The sequence below is a fragment of the Echiichthys vipera genome, assembly GCF_963691815.1.
Source record: "Echiichthys vipera genome assembly, chromosome: 4".
NCBI lineage: Eukaryota > Metazoa > Chordata > Actinopteri > Perciformes > Trachinidae > Echiichthys > Echiichthys vipera.
The window spans coordinates 34838612-34866111 of NC_139829.1; the positions used below are offsets into that span (position 1 = coordinate 34838612).

The window sequence follows — 27500 nt, forward strand, 5'->3', positions numbered from 1 at the left end:
GGACGTGGTCGGGCACCAGCAGCACCAGCGTGTTGAAGCACACGCCGTCGCTCTTGCCGTGCTGCCGGCCGTTGTGCTGCAGGCTGAAGACGCCCAGCGTGTTCACGTCGTGGTCGTAGTACGCCGACGGCATGGCGTCCTGCACCACCATGTTGGCCGCCCACGTCACCGCGTGGGTCTTCACCGCCGCCGCGGTGGGGAGGTGGAGCTCCGGGGCTGCAGGACAGAGAGGGGAGGAGTCAGCTCAGCGCCCGCTAAGACTCATGGGTAATGTAGTACGAAACTAAGACCTTTGAATACTTTGCATCTCTTTGAGGTTGTTTTGTGTCTCTTTGTAGTTGTTTTGTGTCTCTTTGTAGTTGTTATGTGTCTTTGTGGTTGTTTTGTGTCTCTTTGTAGTGGTTCTGTGTCTCTTTGTAGTTGTTTTGTGTCTCTTTGTAGTTGTTTTGTGTCTCTTTGTAGTTGTTTTGTATCTCTTTGTAGTTGTTTTGTGTCTCTTTGTGGTTGTTTTGTGTCTCTTAGTAGTTGTTGTCTCGCATGATGATGTTGAATCGACACCTCTGATGAGCAGGACCCAGATCTGCTCCTCTGCGTCGATGAAGACCAGGACGAGTCTCTGCAGCACGTGACGGCAGCTCAGGTCCACAGGTAACGTGACGGGATGCCAGGGATCCTGACGGTACCTGAAGGCATCACACAGATCCTGTTAGGACACGTGTGTGTTGTGTGGGAGAGGACAGGCTCGTCTCTGTGGGTGCAGGACATAGAGTCGTGTCGTACTTGAGTCCACAGTCGATGAGTCGGAGGATGTCGCGTCCTCTCAGAGGGAGGACAGACTGTCTGTCCCACCACGAAGCCTGAAGAGACTCCTGATCTGCTGCTGACAGACTCTTCAGACTCCCACCTGAGACACAGACACAGAGACACAGAGAGACAGAGACACAGACACAGTGACACAGACACAGAGACACAGAGACACAGAGAGACACAGACAGACAGAGACACAGACACAGACACAGACACAGAGACACAGACACAGAGACACAGACACAGAGACACAGAGAGACAGAGACACAGACACAGAGACACAGACACAGAGACACAGAGAGACACAGACACAGAGACACAGAGAGACACAGACACAGAGACACAGACACAGAGACAGAGACACAGAGACAGACACAGAGAGACAGAGACACAGAGACACAGACACAGACACAGAGACACAGAGAGACACAGACACAGAGACACAGACACAGACACAGAGACACAGAGAGACACAGACACAGAGACACAGACACAGAGACAGAGACACAGAGACAGACACAGAGAGACAGAGACACAGAGACAGACACGGAGACAATTTGATTAATTGTGCAGCCTAACTACGAGAGACGACTACAGACGTCAAGAGACACAAGAGACACGACGAGAGACGACGAGAGACGACGACAGACGGCGACAGGCGGCGCTTTGCTCATTTGCAGGTGGGCGTCTGTGACCTCTGACCTGTGACTTTGGCGAGGAAGATGAAGCGGATCCACTGGGGCCCCTGCTCCTGGATCAGCAGCAAGGTGATTGGCTCACAGTCAAACCCCGCCTCCTCCTTCACCTGTAGACAAACAGAGCGGTAACCCATGGCAACAAAAACGCAGACGTCTGATTGGCCGCTGTTCATTTACGGCGGCCATCTTGGTCAGGGCAGCTGTGTCTCCTTAAGGAGCTGTTCCATGGTCGACCCAGTCAACGCTAAACCAACGTTAGCATTGTCTGACGTGTTTATGATCCAGGACACTTGGTTATATCAAATATGTGTGTTGTGGGGGGCTCAGTGGTTAGAGCAGCTACCGCAGGTTCGACTTCCACCTGCGGCCCGTTGCTGCACGTCTCCCCCTCTCTCTCTCACCCCATTTCCTGTCTGTCCTACAAAATAAAGGCTTGAAAAACAGCCAAAAACAGGGAAAAAAGTGTGTTTTATACCTGATCTGGTGTGTGTGTGTGTGTGTGTGTGTGTGTGTGTGTGTGTGTGTGTGTGTGTGTGTGTGTGTGTGTGTGTGTGTGTGTGTGTGTGTGTGTGTGTGTGTCTCACCTCCCTCCTCAGCGCCTCCTCCAGACTCTCCCCCACCTCCACCCTCCCTGCAGGAAGGTACCACTGCTTAAAACAGTCCTGCTTCGCCTCCTGCACCATCAGCACCTCCTCCTGACACACACACACACACACACACACACACACACACACACACACACACACACACACACACACACACACACACACACACACACACACACACATGAGCTGACGGAGGACCCGGACAGACGGAGGACGGGGTGGGGGTGGGGTCCTCACCTTGTCGTTGAAGACGACGGCACAGACGATGTAGGTGACGTTGCTCCTCAGAGCGGCCGGTTTGCTCGACTCCAGGCCGACGTCACAGCCGCCGACCTCTGACCCCTGACCGCTCAGCAGCCGCTCCACCTGCTGCTCCACCCGCCGCCACGCCTCCTCCTCCATGTCTGCAGGCACACACACACACACGCACGCACGCACACACGCACGCACACACACGCACACCCCCCCCCCCCCCCACACACACACACACACACACACACACGCACACACACACACACACACAGACTCACACACACACACACACACACACACACACACACACACACACTTTATTTGTTGCGTTTTTGGTCGTTGGTAACGAACAATAAGGAAATTCAATAAGTGGCAAAATAAAGTAAAAATTAACTGATTTATTAATTAAAAAAAATCTAAAACAATGAATTTATCACAATAAAAAATGAAACATTATAAAGAACATTAAATGGGAACAAACAGAGAAAACAACAACAACAACAACAACAACAACAACAACAACATGAAGAGGAGATAAAAACATTTGACCACAAAAATAAATATAAATAAATATGCAGATAAAAAATGTTTATTTTTATTTGTTAAATTACTGATCAAACGTATCAAAACATAAATAAATAAATAAGGAAATAATCAACTAAATAAAACATAAATAAATATGTAAATAAAAAAACCATGAATAAAATAAAAAAGTAAATAAATAAAACAAAAAAAAGAAGAAGTAAAGAAATAAAACATAAATAAAAAAATCAATGAGTAAATAAATAAAACATAAATAATTGAATTAGATAATAAATAAATAAGTAAATAAATAAAATGAAACATAAATAAATGTAGCAGAAAATAAAACATACGAAAATAAATTAATAATTTAAATAAGAAATTTGTAAATATTTCTCCAGGTGTGAAAATCTATTTTTCTGTTTAATTTAAATGAATTAAATTAAACATATTAAATTAAAGTAATAAATTGAATCTTCACGTTGATCTGATGAATGACGCGTTTCCTTTTTTATTCAGAGTTTATTTAATTTAATGTTTTATAAACTAAACACAGTCGTTTCTGTCACAGACGCTGACGTCATTTAAAAAAATAAAATCCCGTTTTTATCACTTTTGTCTCGTGATTTAAACCGGAAACGCTGTTGGACACCGTTTACAGAAATAAAAGCACGAACCTTCCTGTTTTCACTGAGTTCAGTTTCATCAAGAGAAGATTTTATTTCTGTTCCGCTGCAGCTTTGTTTTGACACCTGACACCTTCAACTACACCGGAACTACATGGGCTCTTCCGGTTTGAGGTTTTCAAAATAAAAGCGTGGTGACGCTCAAACTCCATAAAGACTAAACTGTTTTCAATGTGCTGATACTTAAAAACGTCCTAATAATTATAATAATAATAATAAAAGCAATAATATAAATTATAATAATAACAATGATGACAACAATAATGTAATAATAATAAAATTAATGTAATAACATTAATGATGATGATAATGTTATAATAATAATATTTATTATAATAATGTTATAATAATAATATTAATAATGATAAAAAAGTCACTGATTTGAATACACAAACATGAACAGCAGAGTTATTATCTTTAGATTTCTTTACTTTTATAAACTTTTACATGAATATTTATTTATATATTTGTGTCAGTGACAGTTGATAAACATTTATTTACAAAGAAACTTTTAAAAACATCTTGAGACGATGATCAGGAGCAGCTTTAATTTCATATTTAATAATAAAGGGAAGGAAAGAAATATAATTTAATAGACACAGAGCACAAGACAATAACAAACAGGAGCTTCCTTATTAATATTATCATTATCATTATTATTATTATTCCTTACTCTGTTATTATCTGTTACTATTCCTTCTACACTCAACGATATTTAACACAGCGCAGTGTTTTATAATCTGTGGGTGTTTATTATTATATTATTTATTATTGTTTTTATTTATATACTCGACTGTCACGTTCTTCTCTTGACACTTTATTCTCATAAATCTTTAATTATTATTATATGTTTTAATCTCACACTTGCCTTGTTGAATTAATTTCATTCAATTAAACTGAGAAATTATATGAATTAATTATTCATATGAATCCGTCAAGAAACTTAAATCATCAAATATAAATGTAGTAATATTTCCCTCTGATATAGAAAGACTCAGGAAATGTAAATAATCCTAATATATATATTTAAATAATCATAATTCATCTTTTTTTTAATTCACTCAGGTTAAAATATTCTTAACAACAAGAAAAGCAACAACAACAACACATTTAATCTCTAACACGCTTTTAATAATAATTAAAGAGACTTTACACGTTTCAAATATGAACCATATTCACAATAATGACATTAAAAGTCTGTTTTTGTCTTTTTTTTTCTCCCGAACGTGTATTTTATTGTGAAATCTTGCGCCGGAAGTTGTAGTGTTTGTGTTCCGGTCGCTTCCGGTTTGTGTTGTAACGTGTTGAGGTCACACTGAGGCTGTTTAACGCAACTAACACAGTTTATTATAAAGTTACGCTTTTGTGTTTGTGTTCATTTAAAACCACTGACCGGAGGTTCAACACCGGAAGCAGTTAAACCACCGGAAACACGTCAGGAACCACCAACTGGTGAGTCACCTTTGTGTTCTCTGACTCCGGGAAATATTTAATATTTAAAAACACAAAAACAGTTTAATGTTAAACACTTTGTTCGTGTTAATTCGGTGTTTTTCATTTAATCTAAAACATAAGTTTTAATCTGCGTCTTTCTGCTGTTTTTAACGGAAGTCCTTTAAAATTCAACGTATTTCTGTGAATCTTGGCTTTTGTCTGTTAAATATTTTATGTTTTTAAAATATAAATAGTGTTTCATATTTAATGCTTTATTCTGATCTGTTCGGCTTCATTCATGGAGTCTGAAATTCCCTTTATTTTATATTTATATTTTTATTTCTCCTGTTTTCTTAATGAAAGTCCCTTCAAAATTCTGCCTATTTGTGTGAATTTAAGCTTTTATGTGTTAAATAATTTATATACGTTTACATTTAATAAAAACAGGAACTTTTCTGTTTTTACAGAGTTCATTTTAATCCTGTGAATGAACGTGTTTATGAATTCTGTTTGATTTAATTTCAGGTTCAAAGTTTTTGCGTCACATGTTTGTAAAAAGATTATTTACACTCAGAGAAATTAAAAAAAGAGTTAAAATGACTCACAGCAGAATAAATAAAAGTATTAAAAACAAATTAAATAAATGAATAAACTGAAACCTGCTGTTATAAATATGAATTGCTTGATATAAAAACAAGATGGCCGCCGTAACTGTTGGTGATGAACAGCTGTTTGTTTCCTGTGTTTCGCTCCAACAGTCGAACGCGTCAGTGCGACGCCTGAAGACCGGCGTGGACTTCTCGGCCAATCAGAGCCCCCTGTGCCCCCCCCACCCCCCCCTCACTCACCTGGAGCGGACGCCGTGGTGCGTTCAGGGTCCTCTCCTGGTCCCGATGGCGCGGCACAGTAAGCTGCAGAAGCAGGTCCTGGCTCTGTACCGGCAGTTCCTGCGGGCGGGTCAGGACAAACCGGGCTTCCTCCCCAGGATCCGCGACGAGTTCCGAGAGAACGGACGCATCAAGAAGACGGACGTGATGCACATCGAGTACCTGTACCGCCGAGGGCAGAGGCAGCTGGAGCAGCTGAGGGACGCCAACACCAAACAGCTGGGCTCCTTCTCCAAACCTGCAGACAGGAGCTGACCTCTGACCTCTGACCCCTGACCCCTGACCTCTGACCCCTGACCTCTAACCCCTGACCTCTGACCCCTGACCTCTGACCTCTCAAACCTCAAACACTGGGTCACTGGTTCAACTCGCCATCCTTCACTTCCCCTCAGCCCTTGGTGCTACGCAACTCAAGCCCCGCCCACAGAGAGAGCGACTTCCTGTCTGGTCCAATCAGGAAGCTCCGTCAGCGTCAGTTCTCTGAGTGACCAAGCCCCGCCCCCAGCGTCCTGTGTGGTCCAATCAGGAAGCTGGGTCAGCGTCAGTTCTCTGAGTGTCCACTAGGGGCAGGTTTCATGTTAAGCAGCCGTTTACACAGCATCATTAAAGCTGTTTAAGGACCAGAGAACATTCTAGTCTGTGGGTTTAGATCAGGTCTCCATGACAACACTGAGGGGGGGGGGGGGGGGGTATGAATAATTAGGGAAATGGCCCCCACTTCTCCTCAGAGGCTAGTTGTCAGGATTAGCATCCTTAGCGTGCAAACTCGGTCATTCGTGTGGTGGTGTTTCCATAGTGACAAGATGGTTTAGGAACACACTGTGTTAGCGTTAGCTCTGTTATGCTAATTAAGAATCCTTGAATCCAGCGTGCTATCTCTGACACAGACCCCAGATGCTAATGCTAATGTGGAGCAGTGGAGGATTGTGGGTGTTTTCCAGTCTGTGAGCGTGGGACTGTGTTGAACATCAGTGTAAATCAGAAACGCTGCTGCTCTTCACTCCTGGAGCTAATGTGGCTAATGCTAATGTGGAGCCGCTGGAATCTGCTCCAGAGACACGGGACTCCCACTGCCTTTAGCTGCTAACCTGTGGTGTTAGCATAGCTTCAAGGGCGCTGGAGCTAATGTGGCTAATTCTGTAAATGTCACCCAGACGGTCGTATCTCCCTCCCCCCCAGCGTCACATACATGCCCTTTTTTGGTCAGATGAAATGAGGCGGAGACAAAGTCTGACAAGATGGCCGCTCCCAGAGGAGAATGTGATTGGATCAAGTTAGAGAACGGAGCTGACGGAGACGCTACGACTGTTATTATACAGACTGTGGGGAAACTGTGATGTCACATGAGGTCAGAGGTCATAGCCAATCACAGCGGTGTGTGATGTCACAGCCAATCACAGCGATATGTGATGTCACAGCCAATCACAGCGGTGTGTGATGTCACAGCCAATCACAGCGGCGTGTGATGTCACAGCCAATCACAGCGGCGTGTGATGTCACAGCCAATCACAGCGATGTGTGATGTCACAGCCAATCACAACGATGTGTGAGGTCACAGCTTCAAACACAAACATCCTGGAGTTTCTTTAATAAAGTTGAATAAACTTCGGTCTCGTATTTAAACGTGTTTCTGGAGGAAAATCAGAAACGCTGCTTCACTGAACTCATAAAGAATATTTAACATTATTATTCCATAAACACACTGTTTTACATTTCAACATTAATAAACGCTGAGACAATAAAGAATAAATCAAATAAATATCAATATGACTGAGTCTCGTTTCTGCATCATGTTCTGTGTAAATGTTTTCATGTTGTGAACATTTACACAGAAGTTCAGATTCATCATAATGTTTTATTAATAAATCATTTTAAAGATCCTGTGTTCCTGATTATGACTGAAGTGTGTGTGTTTACTGCAGAGCCGTGATGATCCTCCTTTAACTTCAGGAAGAACTAAATATACAAATAACACAATTTTATCATTAAATGCTTCAGTTCATTCATAAATAAGTCACTTATGTTTTATTAAAATACTTTAAAATGAAAAAAAAATCATTTAAACCTTAAAAACACGATGATTTAAATCCGAAAATAAACGTTATTCGGAATTTGTGAATGAGTACATAAATAAATATATTTTAAATATATATTGTTCATGTCTCATAATTGTGATTTAATTTTTATGGTGACAATTTAATTACATAATTATGAATTTATTTATTTGTATTGTCACAATTAAGATAATTATGATTTTTTAAAAATATAATTAAATACCATAATTATTGAAAGTATTACTTTAATCGTGTTATTTATGGTCTTTAATCACTGCCGCTGCTGCTGTTTCTCAGTGAAGGTGCAGTTCCTGCTGCGGCCGCGGGGGCAGCAGCGAGTCTGAGTCACAGCGAAGAAGAAGAAAAAGAAGCAGAAGAAGAAGAACGGGCGGGGCGTAAACAGGAAGTGGGCCGTTTTCAGCCTCTCTTCGACAGAATCGTGTTTTTTTGGTGTGTTTCGGTGAAAACACCGAGTTTCGCTTCTTTACCCGGTCACACCGGAGTCTGAGTCGGTTAACCGAGTCAAACCGAGTCACGTGGTCCGCTGCTCCGGGGTTTGTCCGTTATTCTTCCGTGTTTCCGGGATGTCGGGAGGAGAGATGACCAACGCTCAGCTACTACAGCAGGTATTTCATTATTATCATTATTATTACTGTTATTGTTATTATTGTTATTATTATTCTCATTATTATTATTATTGTTATTATTATTATTTTTATTATTCTCATTATTGTTATTATTATTATTTTTATTATTGTTATTATTATTATTATTATTGTTATTATTATTATTTTTATTATTCTCATTATTATTATTATTGTTATTATTATTATTATTATTATTGTTATTATTATTGTTATTATTATTGTTATTATTATTATTATTATTGTTATTATTATTATTATTGTTATTATTCATCCGTTCACTTTAACGGGATAAAACACAACAATAACAAACCATGAACAAAGCAAATATCCAAGAATAATTTACCATAAGAAAATAACAATTATTCAATTTAAACCTTAAGTGCAATAATTTAATCTTTCAGTCAGACAAATTGTAGCAATTTATAATAAAAATGACTCTGTATGAACATTCTTATTCCCTCCAACATTAATATATAAACATAATAAATGGAGCATAAATACATAAATACATGTAAAAATAATGAGAATAATTACTTAGAATATTTAGAGAGCGCAGTGAAAATGATTTGTTGTGGAGCTCAAACGTGTCAAACACCAGAATCACCCCCCCCCCCCGTCTCCCTCCCTCCCCCCTGCAGGTGGCGCTGCTGCGTTGGCTGTCCTCTCAGTCGGACCAGGACCGGACCATCCTGAGCGCGCTGACGGGGGTCCAGGTCTGCAGGGAGCTGCTGAACCGCCTCAGCGGACACGACAAAGTGGACGCGTACAAGGTAGGAGCCTGCAGGGGGGGGGGGGGGCGCCGTCTCAGATCAACAGCTGCAGAACGCTCAGATCTCCCCCAGAAAGGACCGAGACCACTGCGATCTTTCTCATCAAGACCTTTGGCCTAGTGTGCTCTGGAACCAGGTCCACTTCTGAGCCTCCTTCTGTTCCAACATGGTGTTTGTTAAATGGATCCAGGACCAGCACACAAGTCTAACACCAGACGCTGGGGTTTAGATCAGGGAGGTGACGTTCTGTTTAACATGGAGGCGTTCACCAGGACAGCTACGCATTCACTTCCTGTTTCTAACATCTCCTTCACTACGGCAACCGCCCTCCTTAATGCGGAGCAGCGGCGCTCGGTGAAGTGGCGTTAACAACGGGCTACTTTCAGCTCAGACGCTGAATCATCGTGTGCTGCTGCTGTCGTGGTCGAACACTTCGAGTTCACAGAGACACTTTCACCTTTTGCTGCTTTTTTAAAGGAAAATCAGCCCAAACTGATTCTCCTGGCGAAACGACTAAAAACAGACGCAAAACACCACTGAAACTAAACGTACAGGTTTATTTCATTTGTCTCTTCCTGTGTTCACGCCCCGGCTCGTTGTGTTTGCTTCCTCAGAGCGAGTGCGTCCTGAGCATCTCTGAGTTTCTCCGTCAGAACCCGAGAGCGTCTGAGGCCGTCGTCAACGCCGAGGTGGAGAAACGGGTCCTGGTGTTCGCCGCTCAGGTCAAAGCTCTGGAGACGGCGCCGCTGTTCTGAATCACACGGCGTGGGAACGTTTTCTGTCTTTACCGCTGAAACTGTGTCCTCCTTCTCTTTATTTTCATATTTTATATAATGTAGTGCAGCTTATTTGTGTCGTAGTTTCCTTTAAATCAATGTTCCTACAGTTTCCATCCAGAGAAGAAACGCTGACGTGACGCTCTGCAGGCTGAGAGGCTTTTATTCTGAAAATCAGCTGAAAAGTCTTTAAAAAGTGCTTGCTTTTGTTTCCTGTAAAGCTTCCTTCACATTAAAAGCCTCTGTAAACACTTCTTTACGCAGAGACTGATTATTAAACATCAACTGTGTGATTGGAAATGATATGAAAAAGTGTTTCTGCGACAGAAAAAGATCATTTTTATGGAAATGTAGTGTTTCCAGTATTTTGTCCACCCCAGTTTACACAAATGTGGGAACAAATAAAACTTTTAAAGAGCCTTTAACACAACACCACCTTTTTCACAAGCTTTGTTGTTTGACTGAATCTTTTCATTTAAGAATGGAAACTTTCTGAATACAAAAAAATTACTTAAATAAACGACACTATATTTAATATGCCATTAAATTAGCTAGTATTTAATTTAAATGTATAAACTTTAACTGAAATAAATGAAAAATATCTTCAAAATTAATAGAAAATGTATTATGTATTGAAGTAAATATATAAATAAAAATACTTTTCATTTGGTGATTTTTTCACAACCTGGTGAGTTTTATTTTATTTATTTAATTTCTTTATTTAGTTATGGAGGATTTTCTCTGTTTTGGCTCCTTGACGACACTTTAACACACATTTTCATTTTTTCTGCTTATAAAATAATGAACATAATTTAGTTTTGTAGACATGTCGCTCATATTTCTTTCTTTTATCCCTAACTTTGTATAATTTGCCTTTTTGCGGCTTCTGGAAACTTTCCAAAATTCAAACTCAGGGACTTTTTCTGGAAAACACCGAAATAAAAACTACATCCGGTTACTCGGAAGAGAACTTCCTGTTTCCTGTTTCTTTTCTAACGCAACGCTTCTCATTGGCTGTGCTTTCGATTTCGATCCCGCCCACTGTGCTCGTCTGTGTTCCTGATTGGACGACGTCATCGCAGCGTCACTGCGGCGTTTCCTCTGATTCGCTGGAAGTCTGTTGGCGCTGTGTTCAAACAGTCTCAGTGGTTCTCCATCAGTCCGGCGGCATCTCCGGCTCCTTCAGCCCAGAAAACACGCTCGTTTCCCGGGTTTCGTGTGTTCGTTTTCAACATGGAGGCCGCTCAACAGACCCGCGAGGTCCAGGAAATCTCCGACAAACTGGAAAAGTGAGTAACGTTCCCGGGAAAGTCGGTGTCACGGGTGCTAACGGAACAGTTAGCATCCACGGGTGCTAACGGAACAGTTAGCATCCACGGGTGCTAACGACACAGTTAGCATCCACGGGTGCTAACGACACAGTTAGCATCCACGGGTGCTAACGGAACAGTTAGCATCCGTGCTACCGCCCACATCAGTGGAAGCTTCATGCTAACTCACTGAGATGTGGTTAGTTTGTGTTTTTAAGGAAGTTTTAAAGTAAAAAAAACACCAAAGTGACTCTGAAACCTACAAAATAAGACTAAAGTAGATGATTTAATTCAGTAAAATTAATATGAATATGAAGTATTTACATATTTGACTTGAGTAGTAAATATTCATTATAATCTTCCATAAATAGATAAAAAAAACAACTGAATGTTGTTTTGTAAGTGTGTCAGTCTGTGTTTGAATGTGTGTGATTTTAATTTGAGTCATTTCCACCTCTGGAAAAATGTTTGCGTTGTTTCCAGACATTACATCACTTTCTAAAGAAGGAGATTATTTTTTTTCACTATGTTGTTATTCAGGTTACACACACACAGGCCGGAAACACACACACACACACACACACACACACACAGGCCGGAAACACACAGACACACACAAACACACACACACACACACACACACACAGGCCGGAAACACACAGACACACACACACACAGGCCAGAAATACACACACATGCACTAACAGGACCTATACACATGCAGTTAATGGGGAGATGTCAGAGCGAGGGGGCTGCCAATGGATCAGCGCCCCGAGCAGTTGGGGGTTCGGTGCCTTGCTCAACAGCACCTCGGCAGTGCCCAGGAGATGAACTACATGTGTGTATATATATATATATATATATATATACACACATGTATCAGTATGTGAGATCACAGTGCAGTTTGGATGTGAATTGCACGACTGTGTGTGTGACGTGTTTGTGATTTTTGTCTCCACAGGTCTCTGGGCATGGAAGACAAGATGGAGGTGTTCCACAGGTAATTTCACACCAGACAAACAAACTACACACGGCAAGAAAACAACAACAACACCTGAAGCCCTGAAGAGGAGACGTCCCTCCCCCGTTTCCATCCATACAAACACAGAAAGACATCAAGACACAATAAATAAGTCAAAAACAAGCAAAAGAAACTTTGCAAACTCCCTCAAAAGTCCCACATTTGTCCTTTATTTATGTATTTATTTATTTATTTATTGCCCTGTCTTCTACTGTACAAATCAAACATCTGTAGTTTAAACTTTCTTTTAAACTCACGTAGGCTTTTATCATTATTATTACTATTCCAGACAAACGTGTTGGATAAGAACAGCAGTTGATTATTTTTATTATCTTCACACCAAACCTAAATAAATGTTGTTTTAAATCAGCGTAGGCTAACGCGACCGGGGGACGTCGGGACGACTGATTTTGGAATTCTTGGCCCTCTGAAAAGACTCGACATGAAAAACACTGAGGCTGTGACTCGTGTTCTGCCTTTGTCTTTTATTTTTATTACAAAATGATCACAGTCACCACAGGTCGTCCACCTGAAGGGATTAACCAAATATAACGGGTTACTGATGATAATGTTCATGAAATTATAACTTTTGAATAGTTTTTTATTCCTTTTACTTTAAACAGACTTTTTAAGTGAGTGTCACAGTAACAACATTAGCGGCTCACATTAGAAGCTAAATGCTAACAACAGCCAGCTAAGAGTTAAATGACGCTCTCATTCTCATCATTCTGTCTTTTCAAAATAAAATGCAGAGTTACAAAACTTCACTAAGTTACTCAGAGCGACAAATAATGGTTAAAACAACGACCATGACGACATCATGTCCTGTTGCTAATCCACCGATGTCCCGTTTTTTCTTTCAGACTCGTTAAAGACGGTAAAGACGCGGCGAGACAAGGGGACATGATCAAAGCGCGGGCGCTTTTCAAGAAGGCGAACAAAATTCACCCGAGTGAAAAACTCGAACGCAGGATACAGAAAATTGAAGAATTCCTTGCTCAGAACGACTCGCCGGAGGAAGAAGATGAGTTTGTGGACGTGAACGGCAGCGGCTTGATGCTTTTCAAAGAGCTGTATGAGAAGCTTTATGAGTACCAGAGGAACGGAGTGGCCTTCCTATACAGCCTCTACAGAGACGGGCTCAAGGGAGGGATCCTGGCTGACGACATGGGCCTGGGTAAAACTATCCAGGTGATATCCTTCCTCTCTGGCATGTTTGACAACGAGCTGGCTCGACACGCACTGCTGGTCATGCCGACCTCCCTCATCACAAACTGGACCAAGGAGTTTGCCAAATGGACTCCCGGCATGAGGGTGAAGGAGTTTCACGGCTCGGTCAGAGAGAGGACCCATAATCTGGAGAAAGTTCAGGGGAGGAGTGGCGTCGTCATCACCACGTACACCATGCTCATGAACAACTGGCAGCAGCTGTCGTCGTACCGCGGCAGAGAGTTCACGTGGGACTACCTGATCCTGGACGAGGCCCACAAGATCAAATCCCCTTCCACCAAAACAGCCAAAAGTGCCACTGCCATACCCTCAAAGAACCGGGTTCTTCTCACGGGCACTCCAGTCCAGAACAACCTGAAAGAAATGTGGGCACTCTTCGACTTTGCCTGCCAAGGGTCGCTGCTGGGCACCGCTAAAACGTTCAAATCCGAGTATGAGAACCCCATCACCCGGGCCAGAGAGAAGGACTCCACTCCAGGGGAAAAGGCCCTCGGGTCCCGGATGTCTGAGAACCTCATGGCCATAATAAAACCCTACTTCCTCCGCAGGACCAAAGCAGAGGTGAACGCCAAACAACAACAAGATCCAAACCCTCCGGAAGACGCCGGAGCAACGATGCCCACGCTGACGAGAAAGAACGACCTGATTGTCTGGACTTACCTGAGCCCCGTTCAGGAAGACATATACAGGCAGTTCCTTTCCCTGGACCACATCAAGGAGCTGCTCATGACCACCCGGTCACCTCTGGCTGAGTTAAACATCATGAAAAAGTTGTGCGACCACCCGAGACTGCTCTCTGCCGCGGCCATCAGCAAGTTGGGCTTGGAGGAAAGTGCGGCTGAAAGTCAGCAGGAGGAAACCGCGGAGACGGACACGGGCAGCATCGCAAATGTCCCCGACAGCACCTTAATATCAGAGTCTGGGAAACTCGTCTTCCTGTTTCACCTGCTTGAAAGGCTCAGAGAAGAAGGTCACCGCACGCTCGTCTTTGCTCACTACAGGAAAGTGCTGGACATCATTCAACGCATCCTGGGCAACAGAGGCTTCAAGGTGTTGAGGCTGGACGGCACGATTACGCAGATCGCAGAGAGAGAGAAGCTGATCACCGCGTTCCAGCAAGACAAAAGTTACACCGTCTTCCTCCTCACCACCCAGGTCGGAGGAGTGGGTATAACTTTGACAGCAGCAGATCGAGTTGTGATCTACGATCCCAGCTGGAACCCAGCGACGGACGCCCAGGCGGTGGACAGGGCGTACCGCATCGGGCAGACGGAGAACGTCGTCATCTACAGGCTGATCACCTGCGGCACGGTGGAGGAGAAGATCTACAGGCGGCAGGTTTTCAAAGACTCCCTCATCAGACAAAACACCGGAGACAAGAAGAACCCTTTTCGCTACTTTAGCAAGCAGGAGCTGAAGGAGCTCTTCATCCTGGAGGACGCCCGGTCCTCCACGACACAGCTGCAGCTGCAGGCCCTGCACTCCAGACACCGGCACACGGACCCCGGGCTGGACGAGCACATCGCCCGCCTCCACGCCATGGAGATCTTCGGCATCTCTGACCACGACCTCATGTTTTCTCTTGACATCAACCACGACGAGGCCCCGGAGGACCAAGAGGCGCACCACTACATCGAAGGGAGGGTCCAGAAGGCCCAGGAGCTGATGAAGGTACGGTTCTTTATTTTCCATATACAGATGACACACTCTCTTCCCACATGTCCCCAGAACAACATATAGACAGCACACACGTGATCTACATCTTTTTGTTTAGCGCTGTGATCGCTGAGGGGACAAAACTTTTAAGATTAGCTTTCCTCCAGTCTAAGGGCGCCCTCCCACTGTGCCTCTGTCACAGGTTAGAGCGCTCTCCCACTGTGCTTTGCTCGTACACGTGCAAACGTGCTTTACTAAAGCCCACCTCTCCCAAACGGGCCGTGGACGGCAGGCGTGCCGCTCCTAGACGTGGTACGGTTGCACTCACACTGGTCAAAGGATCCAGACTTTAGCCGTGGAACGTGCTGGGGCACGGTACAGAGGCACAGTGGAAGGGTGCCCTTGGCTGCTGGGAGTGAGATTTGGAGGAGTTTGTTTCTGCTGCTGACTGTGAGCAGGGTGAAGAGTAGGATGATGCTTTTGTAGAGGAGTAGATGGGTTTGGGTTAGGGTATGACGTAGAGTCTCTGCTGTGCACGTCTGTTTGAGGTGATGACACGTTCCTTAATGTAGCTTTTGTTGTCTTTTGTCTTGCATGGACGTGTGTCTGTGATGAAGGCGGAGTCAGAGTTAAAGATGCAGCTGACAGAGAACATGGCATCGAGCACAGAACCCGCCTGGCTCAGACCGCCTGTGGACAGCGGCAGAGAGCGCCCTCGTCCATCCTATCCGCAGCACGACTTAAACAGTCAGGAGTTGAGTTCCTCTGAGGACGCAGGCGCCGCTCCTCAGGAGGTGAAGGATGACTCTTTGGTGGTGAAGGATGACTCTTTGGTGGTGAAGGATGACTCTTTGGTGGTGAAGGATGACTCTTTGGTGGTGCTGGAGGATTCTTTGGTGGTGCTGGAGGACAGCGATGCCGCTGAAGGGGACGTGGCAGACGTCACCGTTGAAGAACTGACGTCTGAGTCTGCGGTTGTGTCAGCGGGCGACAACAGTCTGGAGTATGTGACGGAAAACGGCGCCGACGAACAGCTGAACGGAACCTCGCACTCAACCAAGACGGACTCGGAGCGTCCGCCTGCCGCGTCCCTGCAGAACAAAAGACTTTCCCTCCTGCAAGCGTCTAATTCAAGCTTCAGAGCGGACGCGTCGCCCAGAGCCAGCCCGGGGGTCGAGTCCTTTCAAGGCAACTTCAAGTTACAGCTCGAAGACAGCGACATGTTCTCAGACCTCGATGTTCTGGATCAGGAGGAGACGGAGGCAGAGGAGAGGGAGCTGCTGTCTCAGCTGCAGGGGGACGGCGCGTTCGACATAAACAAATCCCTCTGTGAGCGGCAGCATGAAGACGCACTCAACTCCGTCCACAAGTCTGAAGGGGACGAGTCCATGAGTGAGTCCATAGTTGCTCCCAAGAGAAAGAGAGTCGCAATGATCTATGACAGTGATGAAGAAGAAGAAGAAGATGATGATGAAGACGATGATGAGAGTCATCACAAAGACTCCTTCCAGGTTCTTGGAGCGTCCACGCCTAAGTCAGAGGCGAACGGCCACGCCCCTCTCCGGTCACGAAAGAGCGCCGGAGGAAACGGGTCCGTGGCCTCGAGCCGATCGGTTCTCCGCTCCATTATCGACGACATGGACATCGACCAGGACACTGACGCCGAAGAGGAGGAGGAGGACGAAGAAGAAGAGGAGGAGGAGGAGGAGGAGGTGGAGGATTCAGGGAGGCGTTCTGACGAGGCTGAAGAGGACGACATCATTGATCCAACTTATGATGCGTTACAGCTGGAGGAGACGACCGGAGAGACGTTAAACACAGAGGGGGAGGAAGAGGAGGAAGAGGAGGAGGAGGAGCAGGAGGAACAGGAAATGAACAGTAACCTGGAGGAATCCACCAACGAGATGGAGCTGGCCTCCGACGAAAGAATGGATCAGTGCACAGTGGGCGGCGGGACGAATGGCGTCGTGGAGGGGGCGGAGTGCTTCGAGGCGCTGGTGCGTAAAGGGAAAGAGTTCCACAGCGACGGGAAGCTGGACGACGCCCTGGAGTTCTTCCTCAGAGCGATCGACCTCAAACCCGGAGACCCTGAAGTCCAGTTCATGACCATCCAACTGTACCGGCAGCTGAGCAAGAGAAGCTAACGGCTAACAGCTAAGCTAACAGTCGCCGTCACCACGGAAACGTTCTTCTGTTGAAAAGACATTCAAATATTTTCTCTTAAAGGCTGTAACGGTTGTAGATATTATTATTGTATTAAAATGGAATTATGACAAGTTAAATAGTTTTTTCTAATTTATTTATATAATAAATTAAACTCAAATAATAATAAATATAATAAAAGTAATAATAAATATAACCACTTATAATAAAGTTATGATGTAAACAAGGGGGCGTTCATTCAGGTGAACCGCGCATGCGCTGTTTTTTTCCACAGCTGGAGATAATTTGGTGACGTAAGCCAACGACTTCCGGTTTAATTAGCTCGACTTCAAAATAAAAGTCCGTTTACCTCATGCTCTAAAGTTTACACTTCACAAAATACAAAACTACCCTCAGATTATTGTTACGTTAATAATTCCTAAACACGCAATTTTTAAACAATTTAACGCCATTTTATAATAATTATAAAGAGAAATAATTTATTATTAATACAAAAATCATATTTTTTTAAATGTGAATTATTTTCTTCTGAGTAATTCAAATTATGATGAATCTCAAAATTTTGAGAAATATAACATTGAGTTAGAGTCGTTTAGCCTTTTAGGTTTAAAGGTTGTATCTGATCAGAACAGCTCCATCTAGAGTCTGACGATCGTCATCGCAACAACAAAAATAAGTACAGCAGTCGGGTTCTCAGGTTTGTTGACGAGTGTGTCAGCGATGAATCAAACAGGGGAACCACTCATTTAACCAATCAATTAATTTGACAACAGTATTCATTGTGCTAAAGTGTCCTCTAGGAGCATAAATGTGTGTTAAAGTGTCCTCTAGATGCATAAACGTGTGCTAAAGTGTCCTCTAGGTGCATAAACGTGTGTTAAAGTGTCCTCTAGGAGCATAAACGTGTGCTAAAGTGTCCTCTAGGAGCATAAACGTGTGTTAAAGTGTCCTCTAGGAGCATAAACGTGTGTTAAAGTGTCCTCTAGGAGCATAAATGTGTGTTAAAGTGTCCTCTAGATGCATAAACGTGTGCTAAAGTGTCCTCTAGGTGCATAAACGTGTGTTAAAGTGTCCTCTAGGAGCATAAACGTGTGCTAAAGTGTCCTCTAGGAGCATAAACGTGTGTTAAAGTGTCCTCTAGGAGCATAAACGTGTGTTAAAGTGTCCTCTAGATGCATAAACGTGTGCTAAAGTGTCCTCTAGGTGCATAAACGTGTGTTAAAGTGTCCTCTAGGAGCATAAACGTGTGTTAAAGTGTCCTCTAGGAGCATAAATGTGTGTTAAAGTGTCCTCTAGATGCATAAACGTGTGCTAAAGTGTCCTCTAGGTGCATAAACGTGTGTTAAAGTGTCCTCTAGGAGCATAAACGTGTGCTAAAGTGTCCTCTAGGAGCATAAACGTGTGTTAAAGTGTCCTCTAGGAGCATAAACGTGTGTTAAAGTGTCCTCTAGATGCATAAACGTGTGCTAAAGTGTCCTCTAGGTGCATAAACGTGTGTTAAAGTGTCCTCTAGGAGCATAAACGTGTGCTAAAGTGTCCTCTAGGAGCATAAACGTGTGTTAAAGTGTCCTCTAGGAGCATAAACGTGTGTTAAAGTGTCCTCTAGGAGCATAAATGTGTGTTAAAGTGTCCTCTAGATGCATAAACGTGTGCTAAAGTGTCCTCTAGATGCATAAACGTGTGTTAAAGTGTCCTCTAGGAGCATAAACGTGTGCTAAAGTGTCCTCTAGGAGCATAAACGTGTGTTAAAGTGTCCTCTAGGAGCATAAACGTGTGCTAAAGTGTCCTCTAGGTGCATAAACGTGTGTTAAAGTGTCCTCTAGGAGCATAAACGTGTGCTAAAGTGTCCTCTAGGAGCATAAACGTGTGTTAAAGTGTCCTCTAGGAGCATAAACGTGTGTTAAAGTGTCCTCTAGGAGCATAAATGTGTGTTAAAGTGTCCTCTAGATGCATAAACGTGTGCTAAAGTGTCCTCTAGGTGCATAAACGTGTGTTAAAGTGTCCTCTAGGAGCATAAACGTGTGCTAAAGTGTCCTCTAGGAGCATAAACGTGTGTTAAAGTGTCCTCTAGGAGCATAAACGTGTGTTAAAGTGTCCTCTAGATGCATAAACGTGTGCTAAAGTGTCCTCTAGGAGCATAAACGTGTGTTAAAGTGTCCTCTAGGAGCATAAACGTGTGTTAAAGTGTCCTCTAGGAGCATAAATGTGTGTTAAAGTGTCCTCTAGATGCATAAACGTGTGCTAAAGTGTCCTCTAGGTGCATAAACGTGTGTTAAAGTGTCCTCTAGGAGCATAAACGTGTGCTAAAGTGTCCTCTAGGAGCATAAACGTGTGTTAAAGTGTCCTCTAGGAGCATAAACGTGTGTTAAAGTGTCCTCTAGATGCATAAACGTGTGCTAAAGTGTCCTCTAGGTGCATAAACGTGTGTTAAAGTGTCCTCTAGGAGCATAAACGTGTGCTAAAGTGTCCTCTAGGAGCATAAACGTGTGTTAAAGTGTCCTCTAGGAGCATAAACGTGTGTTAAAGTGTCCTCTAGGAGCATAAATGTGTGTTAAAGTGTCCTCTAGATGCATAAACGTGTGCTAAAGTGTCCTCTAGATGCATAAACGTGTGTTAAAGTGTCCTCTAGGAGCATAAACGTGTGCTAAAGTGTCCTCTAGGAGCATAAACGTGTGTTAAAGTGTCCTCTAGGAGCATAAACGTGTGCTAAAGTGTCCTCTAGCAGCCACCTCTACTTATTCAACTTTTACATGATTGTATTAAATGTTAGAATAACTAATTTTCCCGCCAGAACTTTAAAATGTATAATAGTTTCTTCTCCAATTTAGCGAACTTCACATTCTTCTGTTCTTCACTGCTGCTAAGTCTTATATTGAAGTGCGTCGCCGGAAGCAGTGGGCGTTTCCGGTGAGTGGTTGTAGTTTCCGGTAAGTGGTTGTAGTTTCCAGTGGAGTTTACGGCATAAATCTGCTGAACACGAAGAAGAAGAGGACAGACTTTAACGGGAACATTCAGACACAGTTTCTGCTTTTAACGTTGTTTTTAACGGCTCCAGCTGCCGCGGCAGACATCTTGGATCCGACCGTTAGTCCACGGCTAACGGCTAACGGCTAACGGCGGCCAGAGGGGCGGCGGGACCGGGAACATGGCTCTGTGGGTCGGCCGAGGGAGAAAACCACCCCGGGCGGTTTAGCATGAGGCTCTGCGGGGGGAAACCACGGCTGGAAGACAACAGCGACAACCGCAACAATATTAATAATATTAATATTGTTAATATTAATAATAGGAAGGAGAAGAGACCGAGGAGGACACACTGACATTTAAAAGAGAAGAAGAAGAAGAAGATGATGAAGCTGCTGGAGCTCTGCTGTCTGCTGCTGCTGACCGGAAGCTCACTGGGCAGAGGTGAGGGGGGGCACTGAGGGTGAGGGGGGACACTGAGGGTGAGGGAGGGTGAGGACACTGAGGGTGAGGGAGGACACTGAAGGTGAGGGGGGACACTGAGGGTGAGGGGGGACACTGAGGGTGAGGGGACACTGAGGGTGAGGGGGGGACACTGAGGGTGAGGGGGGGACACTGAGGGTGAGGGGACACGGGGGGTGAGGGAGGACACTGAGGGTGAGGGGACACCGAGGGTGAGGGGGACACTGATGGTGAGGGAGGACACTGAGGGTGAGGGGGGACACTGATGGTGAGGGGGGACACTGAGGGTGAGGGGGACACGGAGGGTGAGGGGGACACGGGGGTGAGGGAGGACAGTGAGGGTGTTGGGGGGGCACTGAGGGTGAGGGGGACACGGAGGGTGAGGGGGACACTGAGGGTGAGGGGACACCGAGGGTGAGGGGGACACGGGGGTGAGGGAGGACAGTGAGGGTGAAGGAGGGAAAATGAGGGTGAGGACACAGAGGGTGAGGGGGGACACTGATGGTGAGGGGGGACACAGAGGGTGAGGGGTGGACACTGAGGGTGAGGGGGGACACAGAGGGTGAGGGGGGACACTGATGGTGAGGGGGACAACGAGGGTGAGGGGGGACACTGAGGGTGAGGGGGGACACTGAGGGTGAGGGGGGACACCGAGGGTGAGGGGGGACACTGAGGGTGAGGGGGGACACTGAGGGTGAGGGGGACACTGAGGGTGAGGGAGGACAGTGAGGGTGAGGGGTGGACACTCAGGGTGAGGGAGGACAGTGAGGGTGAGGGAGGACAGTGAGGGTGAGGGAGGACACTGAGGGTGAGGGGGGACACTGAGGGTGAGGGAGGACAGTGAGGGTGAGGGAGGACACTGAGGGTGAGGGGGGATACTGAGGGTGAGGGAGGACAGTGAGGGTGAGGGAGGACAGTGAGGGTGAGGGAGGACAGTGAGGGTGAGGGAGGACACTGAGGGTGAGGGAGGACAGTGAGGGTGAGGGAGGACACTGAGGGTGAGGGGGAACTCTGAGGGTGAGGGAGGACAGTGAGGGTGAGGGAGGACACTGAGGGTGAGGGGGGACAGTGAGGAGGGACACTGAGGGTGAGGGAGGACACTGAGGGTGAGGGAGGACAGTGAGGGTGAGGGAGGACAGTGAGGGTGAGGGAGGACACTGAGGGTGAGGGGGGACAGTGAGGAGGGACACTGAGGGTGAGGGAGGACACTGAGGGTGAGGGAGGACAGTGAGGGTGAGGGAGGACAGTGAGGGTGAGGGAGGACACTGAGGGTGAGGGGTGGACACTCAGGGTGAGGGAGGACACTGAGGGTGAGGGAGGACAGTGAGGGTGAGGGAGGACACTGAGGGTGAGGGGGGACACTGAGGGTGAGGGGAGGACACTGAGGGTGAGGTGGGCGACGGAGGGTGAGGGGAGGACACAGAGGTTGAGGGGGGGGACGCAGGGTGAGGGGGGACACTGAGGGTGAGGGAGGGACTCTGAGGGTGAGGGAGGACACTGAGGGTGAGGGAGGACACTGAGGGTGAGGGGTGGACACTCAGGGTGAGGGAGGACAGTGAGGGTGAGGGAGGACAGTGAGGGTGAGGGAGGACAGTGAGGGTGAGGGGTGGACACTCAGGGTGAGGGAGGACACTGAGGGTGAGGGAGGACAGTGAGGGTGAGGGAGGACACTGAGGGTGAGGGGAGGACACTGAGGGTGAGGTGGGCGACGGAGAGTGAGGGTGAGGGAGGACAGTGAGGGTGAGGGGGGACACTGAGGGTGAGGGAGGACATTGAGGGTGAGGGAGGACACTGAGGGTGAGGGGGGACACTGAGGGTGAGGGGGGACACTGAGGGTGAGGGAGGACATTGAGGGTGAGGGAGGACATTGAGGGTGAGGGAGGACACTGAGGGTGAGGGAGGACACTGAGGGTGAGGGGGGACACTGAGGGTGAGGGAGGACATTGAGGGTGAGGACACTGAGGGTGAGGGAGGACACTGAGGGTGTGTTGTCACTGATTGGCTGACGGGTGCTGAGCCCTGATTGGCTGCCGGGTGCTGAGCCCTGATTGGCTGACGGGAGCTGAACACTTCCTGTGGAGTCACTGACTAATTGAAAGGTTCTTTTCTGAATGCGTTTGTTTACGTTGTGTTTGTGTTTGTGATGAAAAACAACAATAACACACAGTTTCTGCATTTCCTGGAGGAAAATTCATAATTTCATTAATAATTAATAGTTAAACTTCCTTTGGTGTCGTCACTTCCTGGTTTTTGCTTCAGCTGCACACGAGACTTTTACTGATTTCTCTCATTTCTTTGGTTCCTTTTATGTTTTTACTTTATGACAAACAAACAACAATAAAACATGCGTTTATTTACAGCACTGAGGGAGTTTATCTTCATATTTTAATGTTTTTTTTAATGTCTTCATTGTTTTTATTGCACTTTTTGTTGAAACTGGACACAACAAAAGAAACACAGCCGCTGTTACAAAGAGAGAATATTTTTCTATGCCGCAAACGTCAGAATAGTCAACAGTCTTTTGTTGACTGTTAAAGTGTGCTAAAGTGTCCTCTAGGAGCATAAACGTGTGCTAAAGTGTCCTCTAGGAGCATAAACGTGTGCTAAAGTGTCCTCTAGGAGCATAGACGTGTGTTAAAGTGTCCTCTAGGAGCATAAACGTGTGTTAAAGTGTCCTCTAGGAGCATAAACGTGTGCTAAAGTGTCCTCTAGGAGCATAAACATGTGTTAAAGTGTCATCTAGGAGCATAAACGTGTGTTAAAGAGTCCTCTAGGAGCATAAACGTGTGCTAAAGTGTCCTCTAGGAGCATAAACATGTGTTAAAGTGTCCTCTAGGAGCATAAACGTGTGTTAAAGTGTCCTCTAGGAGCATAAACGTGTGTTAAAGTGTCCTCTAGGAGCATAAACGTGTGTTAAAGAGTCCTCTAGGAGCATAAACGTGTGTTAAAGTGTCCTCTAGGAGCATAAACGTGTGTTAAAGTGTCCTCTAGGAGCATAAACGTGTGTTAAAGTGTCCTCTAGGAGCATAAACGTGTGTTAAAGTGTCCTCTAGGAGCATAAACGTGTGCTAAAGTGTCCTCTAGGAGCATAAACGTGTGCTAAAGTGTCCTCTAGGAGCATAAAGGTGTGCTAAAGTGTCCTCTAGGAGCATAAACGTGTGTTAAAGTGTCCTCTAGGAGCATAAACGTGTGTTAAAGTGTCCTCTAGGACCATAAACGTGTGTTAAAGTGTCCTCTAGGAGCATAAACGTGTGTTAAAGTGTCCTCTAGGAGCATAAAGGTGTGCTAAAGTGTCCTCTAGGAGCATAAACGTGTGTTAAAGTGTCCTCTAGGAGCATAAACGTGTGTTAAAGTGTCCTCTAGGAGCATAAACGTGTGTTAAAGTGTCCTCTAGGAGCATAAACGTGTGCTAAAGTGTCCTCTAGGAGCATAAACGTGTGCTAAAGTGTCCTCTAGGAGCATAAACGTGTGTTAAAGTGTCCTCTAGGAGCATAAACGTGTGTTAAAGTGTCCTCTAGGAGCATAAACGTGTGCTAAAGTGTCCTCTAGGAGCATAAACGTGTGTTAAAGTGTCCTCTAGGAGCCTAAACGTGTGTTAAAGTGTCCTCTAGGAGCATAAACGTGTGTTAAAGTGTCCTCTAGGAGCATAAACGTGTGTTAAAGTGTCCTCTAGGAGCATAAACGTGTGTTAAAGTGTCCTCTAGGAGCATAAACGTGTGTTAAAGTGTCCTCTAGGAGCATAAACGTGTACAGAGTAGTGAGATGAAGATTCCCGTACAGAAACACTGAATCATCCAGAGAGTCTGAGTGATTGCGTTTACAGGAAACACACACACACACACACACACACACACACACACACACACACACTCTCTCTCTCTCCCTGAACGATGACTCACTCTGAACATGAACAAATCTGCTTTCTCAGAAATGTTCTTGAGCGTTTGTGTGCAGCAGGAAAGTGAACGGATGACAGTCAATGAGATTAGAGTCTGCGGTGATCCGCGCAGGTCAACGAGGAGTCAACATTAGAGCGCAGGATACACACACACACACACACACACACACACACACACACACACACACACACACACACACACACCAGTTACAGTCACACAGAGATATAATCTGCAGGGATGAGCGGAGAACTGCACAGAAAGTTCTGGTTAAATGCAGACACACATATACACACATACACACACACACACACACACACACACACACACACACACACACACACACACACACACACACTCTCTAATGACCAAACAAAGAGCGTTTCACTGTCTCAGAGCGAGCTGCAGTGACCTCTGACCTTTATCATTGTGTCTCTGAATGTTTTGACTCTTTATTTTTCACTGTTCATAAAATTCAACATTAAAAACTAAAAATTAAAACATTTAAAGTTAAAAAAATCTACATTAAAAAAGTGAAATAATTGAAGGCAAAAAAAAAAAAAATTAAGAAATTTAAGGCTAAAAAATTCAAAATCGAAACATTCATTCATTCATCTTCAGCCTCTTGTCCCTGTCGGGGTCGTGGGGGGGGGGGGCTGGAGCTGATCCCAGCTGACATCGGGCGTGAGGCGGGGTCCACCCTGGACAGGACGCCAGTCTATCACAGGACACATAGAGACGAACAGAGACAGACAACCATTCACACCTACGGGTGATTTAGAGTCATCAATGAACCGAACACCTGCACGTCTTTGGACTGTGGGAGGAAACCGGAGAACCCGGAGAAAACCCACGCAGACACGGGGACAACATGCAAACTCCACACACACATTCAACATTAATGACTTTAATTTGAGTCTTTTTGTGTCGTGACACTAAAGTGTCTCATGGTTTCTAAGACACGGTCACATCAAACATCACATTCAGAATACAGACGTTTACACGGCTCCGTCCTTAAACAAGAGATTCCTGCTTCTTTCACTGCATCAGAAAATTCAAAGTTAAAATTTGAGGCTAAAAAAACAACATATTCAACATTAAAACATCTCATCTCATCTTCAGCCTCTGATCCTGGATCAGGTCTCAGGGGCAGCAGCTCCAGCCTCTGATCCTGGATCAGGTCTCAGGGGCAGCAGCTCCAGCCTCTGATCCTGGATCAGGTCTCAGGGGCAGCAGCTCCAGCAGGGGACCCCAAACTTCCCTTTCCCGGGCCACATTAACCAGCTCTAACTGGGGGATCCTGAGGCGTTCCCAGGCCAGTGTGGAGATCTAATCTCTCCACCTGGTCCTGGGTCTTCCCCGAGCCCTCCTCCCAGCTGGACGTGCCTGGAACACCTCCCTAGGGAGGCGCCCAGGGTTCATCCTTACCAGATGATCCTGAACCACCTCAACTGGCTCCTTTCAACACAAAGGAGCAGCGGCTCTACTCCGAGTTCCTCACGGATGCTGAACTTCTCCCCCTCTCTCTAAGGGAGACTCCAGACCCCCTCCTGAGGAAACACATTTCACACGCTTGTACTCGCGACCTCCTTCTTTCGGTCATGACCCAACTTTCATGACCACAGGTGAGGGTAGGAACGAAGATTGACGGGTAGATCGAGAGCAACGTCCGTGTATAAAATGTAATAAATCCAGAGTCTCGTCTCCCTGCAGTTCAAAACTCCGTAGTTCTAACTCGGCTTTTCTCGCACCTTCAGAGTCTCTGTGTGAAAGAACTGCTGTTGTCATGGTGACCTCTGAGCGAGCCTCCTGATTGGCTGAGAGGAGGTCACGTGTGTTGACTGACGCTCTGTTTCCTCCCGTAGACTCTCCGCAGACGCAGCACCTGTCCTCCTACCAGCTCACCGTCCCTCGGCCAATAGGAGGCCGGCTGAGGCGGGACCTGCACGGACGACCCCCCAATCAGGTACGGAGTCGCCGCCGCACCCGTCTTCCTCTCTGCGTGACCTCTGACCTTCAGGAAACACACGAGTCAGCGGAGGAACAGCTGAGTCGGCACGTCCACTTCCTGTCTGTGCGACCTCGCCCTCGCTGAGTCAGCGCTCACACGCCGACGACTCACACGCTGATTTAAAGGGTTTAAATTAGATTTAGACGAGTCAGGAATTTAATGTTTGTGTTTCCAGACTTTATAAAATGGTGTGGGGTTACCATGGTTACTGCGGTTCTCATCGACGTGTCGTTGAGAAGGTTTTAGCTGTTGTTATCTGTGAGTGAGTTCGCCGCTCTACCTCCATGTAGCGCGTACTCCACGCTGTTTATCGATGAGAGAAGACACGGGCGCGTTCACAGGAACCTGGTGCACGTGCACTGACGAGCACTTGGTGGGAGATGAGGGGGAGGGGCGTGAGAGTTTAAACAGCTGAGTCATCTCGACCAGCCTCCACGACTGCAGCTTTAACCCTTCAACCTGTGTTTATAACTGGATCAGTTCTTCTGTGAATATCGGACGAAAGTTCTGCTGACTCCACAGTTTTCACACCTCGTTGCTATGACGACCTGGTTCTGGTCCTGAGCAGCAGTGATACAGCGAGTCGGGTTTGAATATATTCACACTTTTGGACTCATTAAGGGGAAACATGAGGTGAAGCACGAGCACGCGG

General features: G+C 45.7%; 5 protein-coding genes across 6 annotated transcripts in view; 4 read left to right on the top strand and 1 right to left on the bottom strand.

Annotated features, from left to right (window-relative positions):
• Positions 1–3656, bottom strand: part of nudt18 (nudix (nucleoside diphosphate linked moiety X)-type motif 18) — a gene marked incomplete at its 3' end in the record, with an annotated part of 3913 nt that extends 257 nt beyond the window's left edge. The window contains exons 1-7 of the mRNA XM_083912823.1: positions 3562–3656; positions 2348–2514; positions 2090–2200; positions 1510–1612; positions 781–904; positions 559–683; positions 1–216 (exon numbers count right to left, since the gene is read on the bottom strand). The exon at positions 1–216 is cut by the window's left edge and continues 257 nt beyond it. Of these exons, the coding sequence (XP_083768949.1) occupies positions 1–216; positions 559–683; positions 781–904; positions 1510–1612; positions 2090–2200; positions 2348–2512 (844 nt within the window). The 5' untranslated portion in view covers positions 2513–2514; positions 3562–3656. The remainder of the gene's footprint in view (positions 217–558; positions 684–780; positions 905–1509; positions 1613–2089; positions 2201–2347; positions 2515–3561) is intronic.
• Positions 3657–4877: 1221 nt separating this feature from the next.
• On the top strand, positions 4878–6550 carry sdhaf1 (succinate dehydrogenase complex assembly factor 1). The gene is made up of 2 exons (XM_083912890.1): positions 4878–5022; positions 5763–6550. Exon 2 carries the CDS (start codon positions 5898–5900, stop codon positions 6144–6146), a length of 249 nt encoding a protein of 82 aa, XP_083769016.1. The 5' UTR covers positions 4878–5022; positions 5763–5897; the 3' UTR covers positions 6147–6550.
• Positions 6551–8313: 1763 nt separating this feature from the next.
• LOC310945639 (uncharacterized protein) lies at positions 8314–10721 on the top strand. Its single transcript, XM_083911792.1, has 3 exons — positions 8314–8571; positions 9231–9362; positions 9977–10721. The coding sequence occupies exons 1-3, from the start codon at positions 8530–8532 to the stop codon at positions 10115–10117; spliced, it is 315 nt and encodes a 104-aa protein (XP_083767918.1). The 5' UTR covers positions 8314–8529; the 3' UTR covers positions 10118–10721.
• Positions 10722–13584: 2863 nt separating this feature from the next.
• On the top strand, positions 13585–17523 carry ercc6l (excision repair cross-complementation group 6-like). The gene is made up of 2 exons (XM_083912824.1): positions 13585–15370; positions 15973–17523. The coding sequence occupies exons 1-2, from the start codon at positions 13637–13639 to the stop codon at positions 17497–17499; spliced, it is 3261 nt and encodes a 1086-aa protein (XP_083768950.1). The 5' UTR covers positions 13585–13636; the 3' UTR covers positions 17500–17523.
• A 2979-nt stretch (positions 17524–20502) lies between these two features.
• Positions 20503–27500, top strand: part of LOC310946623 (disintegrin and metalloproteinase domain-containing protein 9-like) — a 24955-nt gene continuing 17957 nt past the window's right edge. For both annotated transcript variants that reach the window (XM_083913133.1, XM_083913134.1), the window contains exons 1-2: positions 20503–20923; positions 26703–26803. In XM_083913133.1, the coding sequence (XP_083769259.1) occupies positions 20863–20923; positions 26703–26803 (162 nt within the window). In that variant the 5' untranslated portion in view covers positions 20503–20862. The remainder of the gene's footprint in view (positions 20924–26702; positions 26804–27500) is intronic.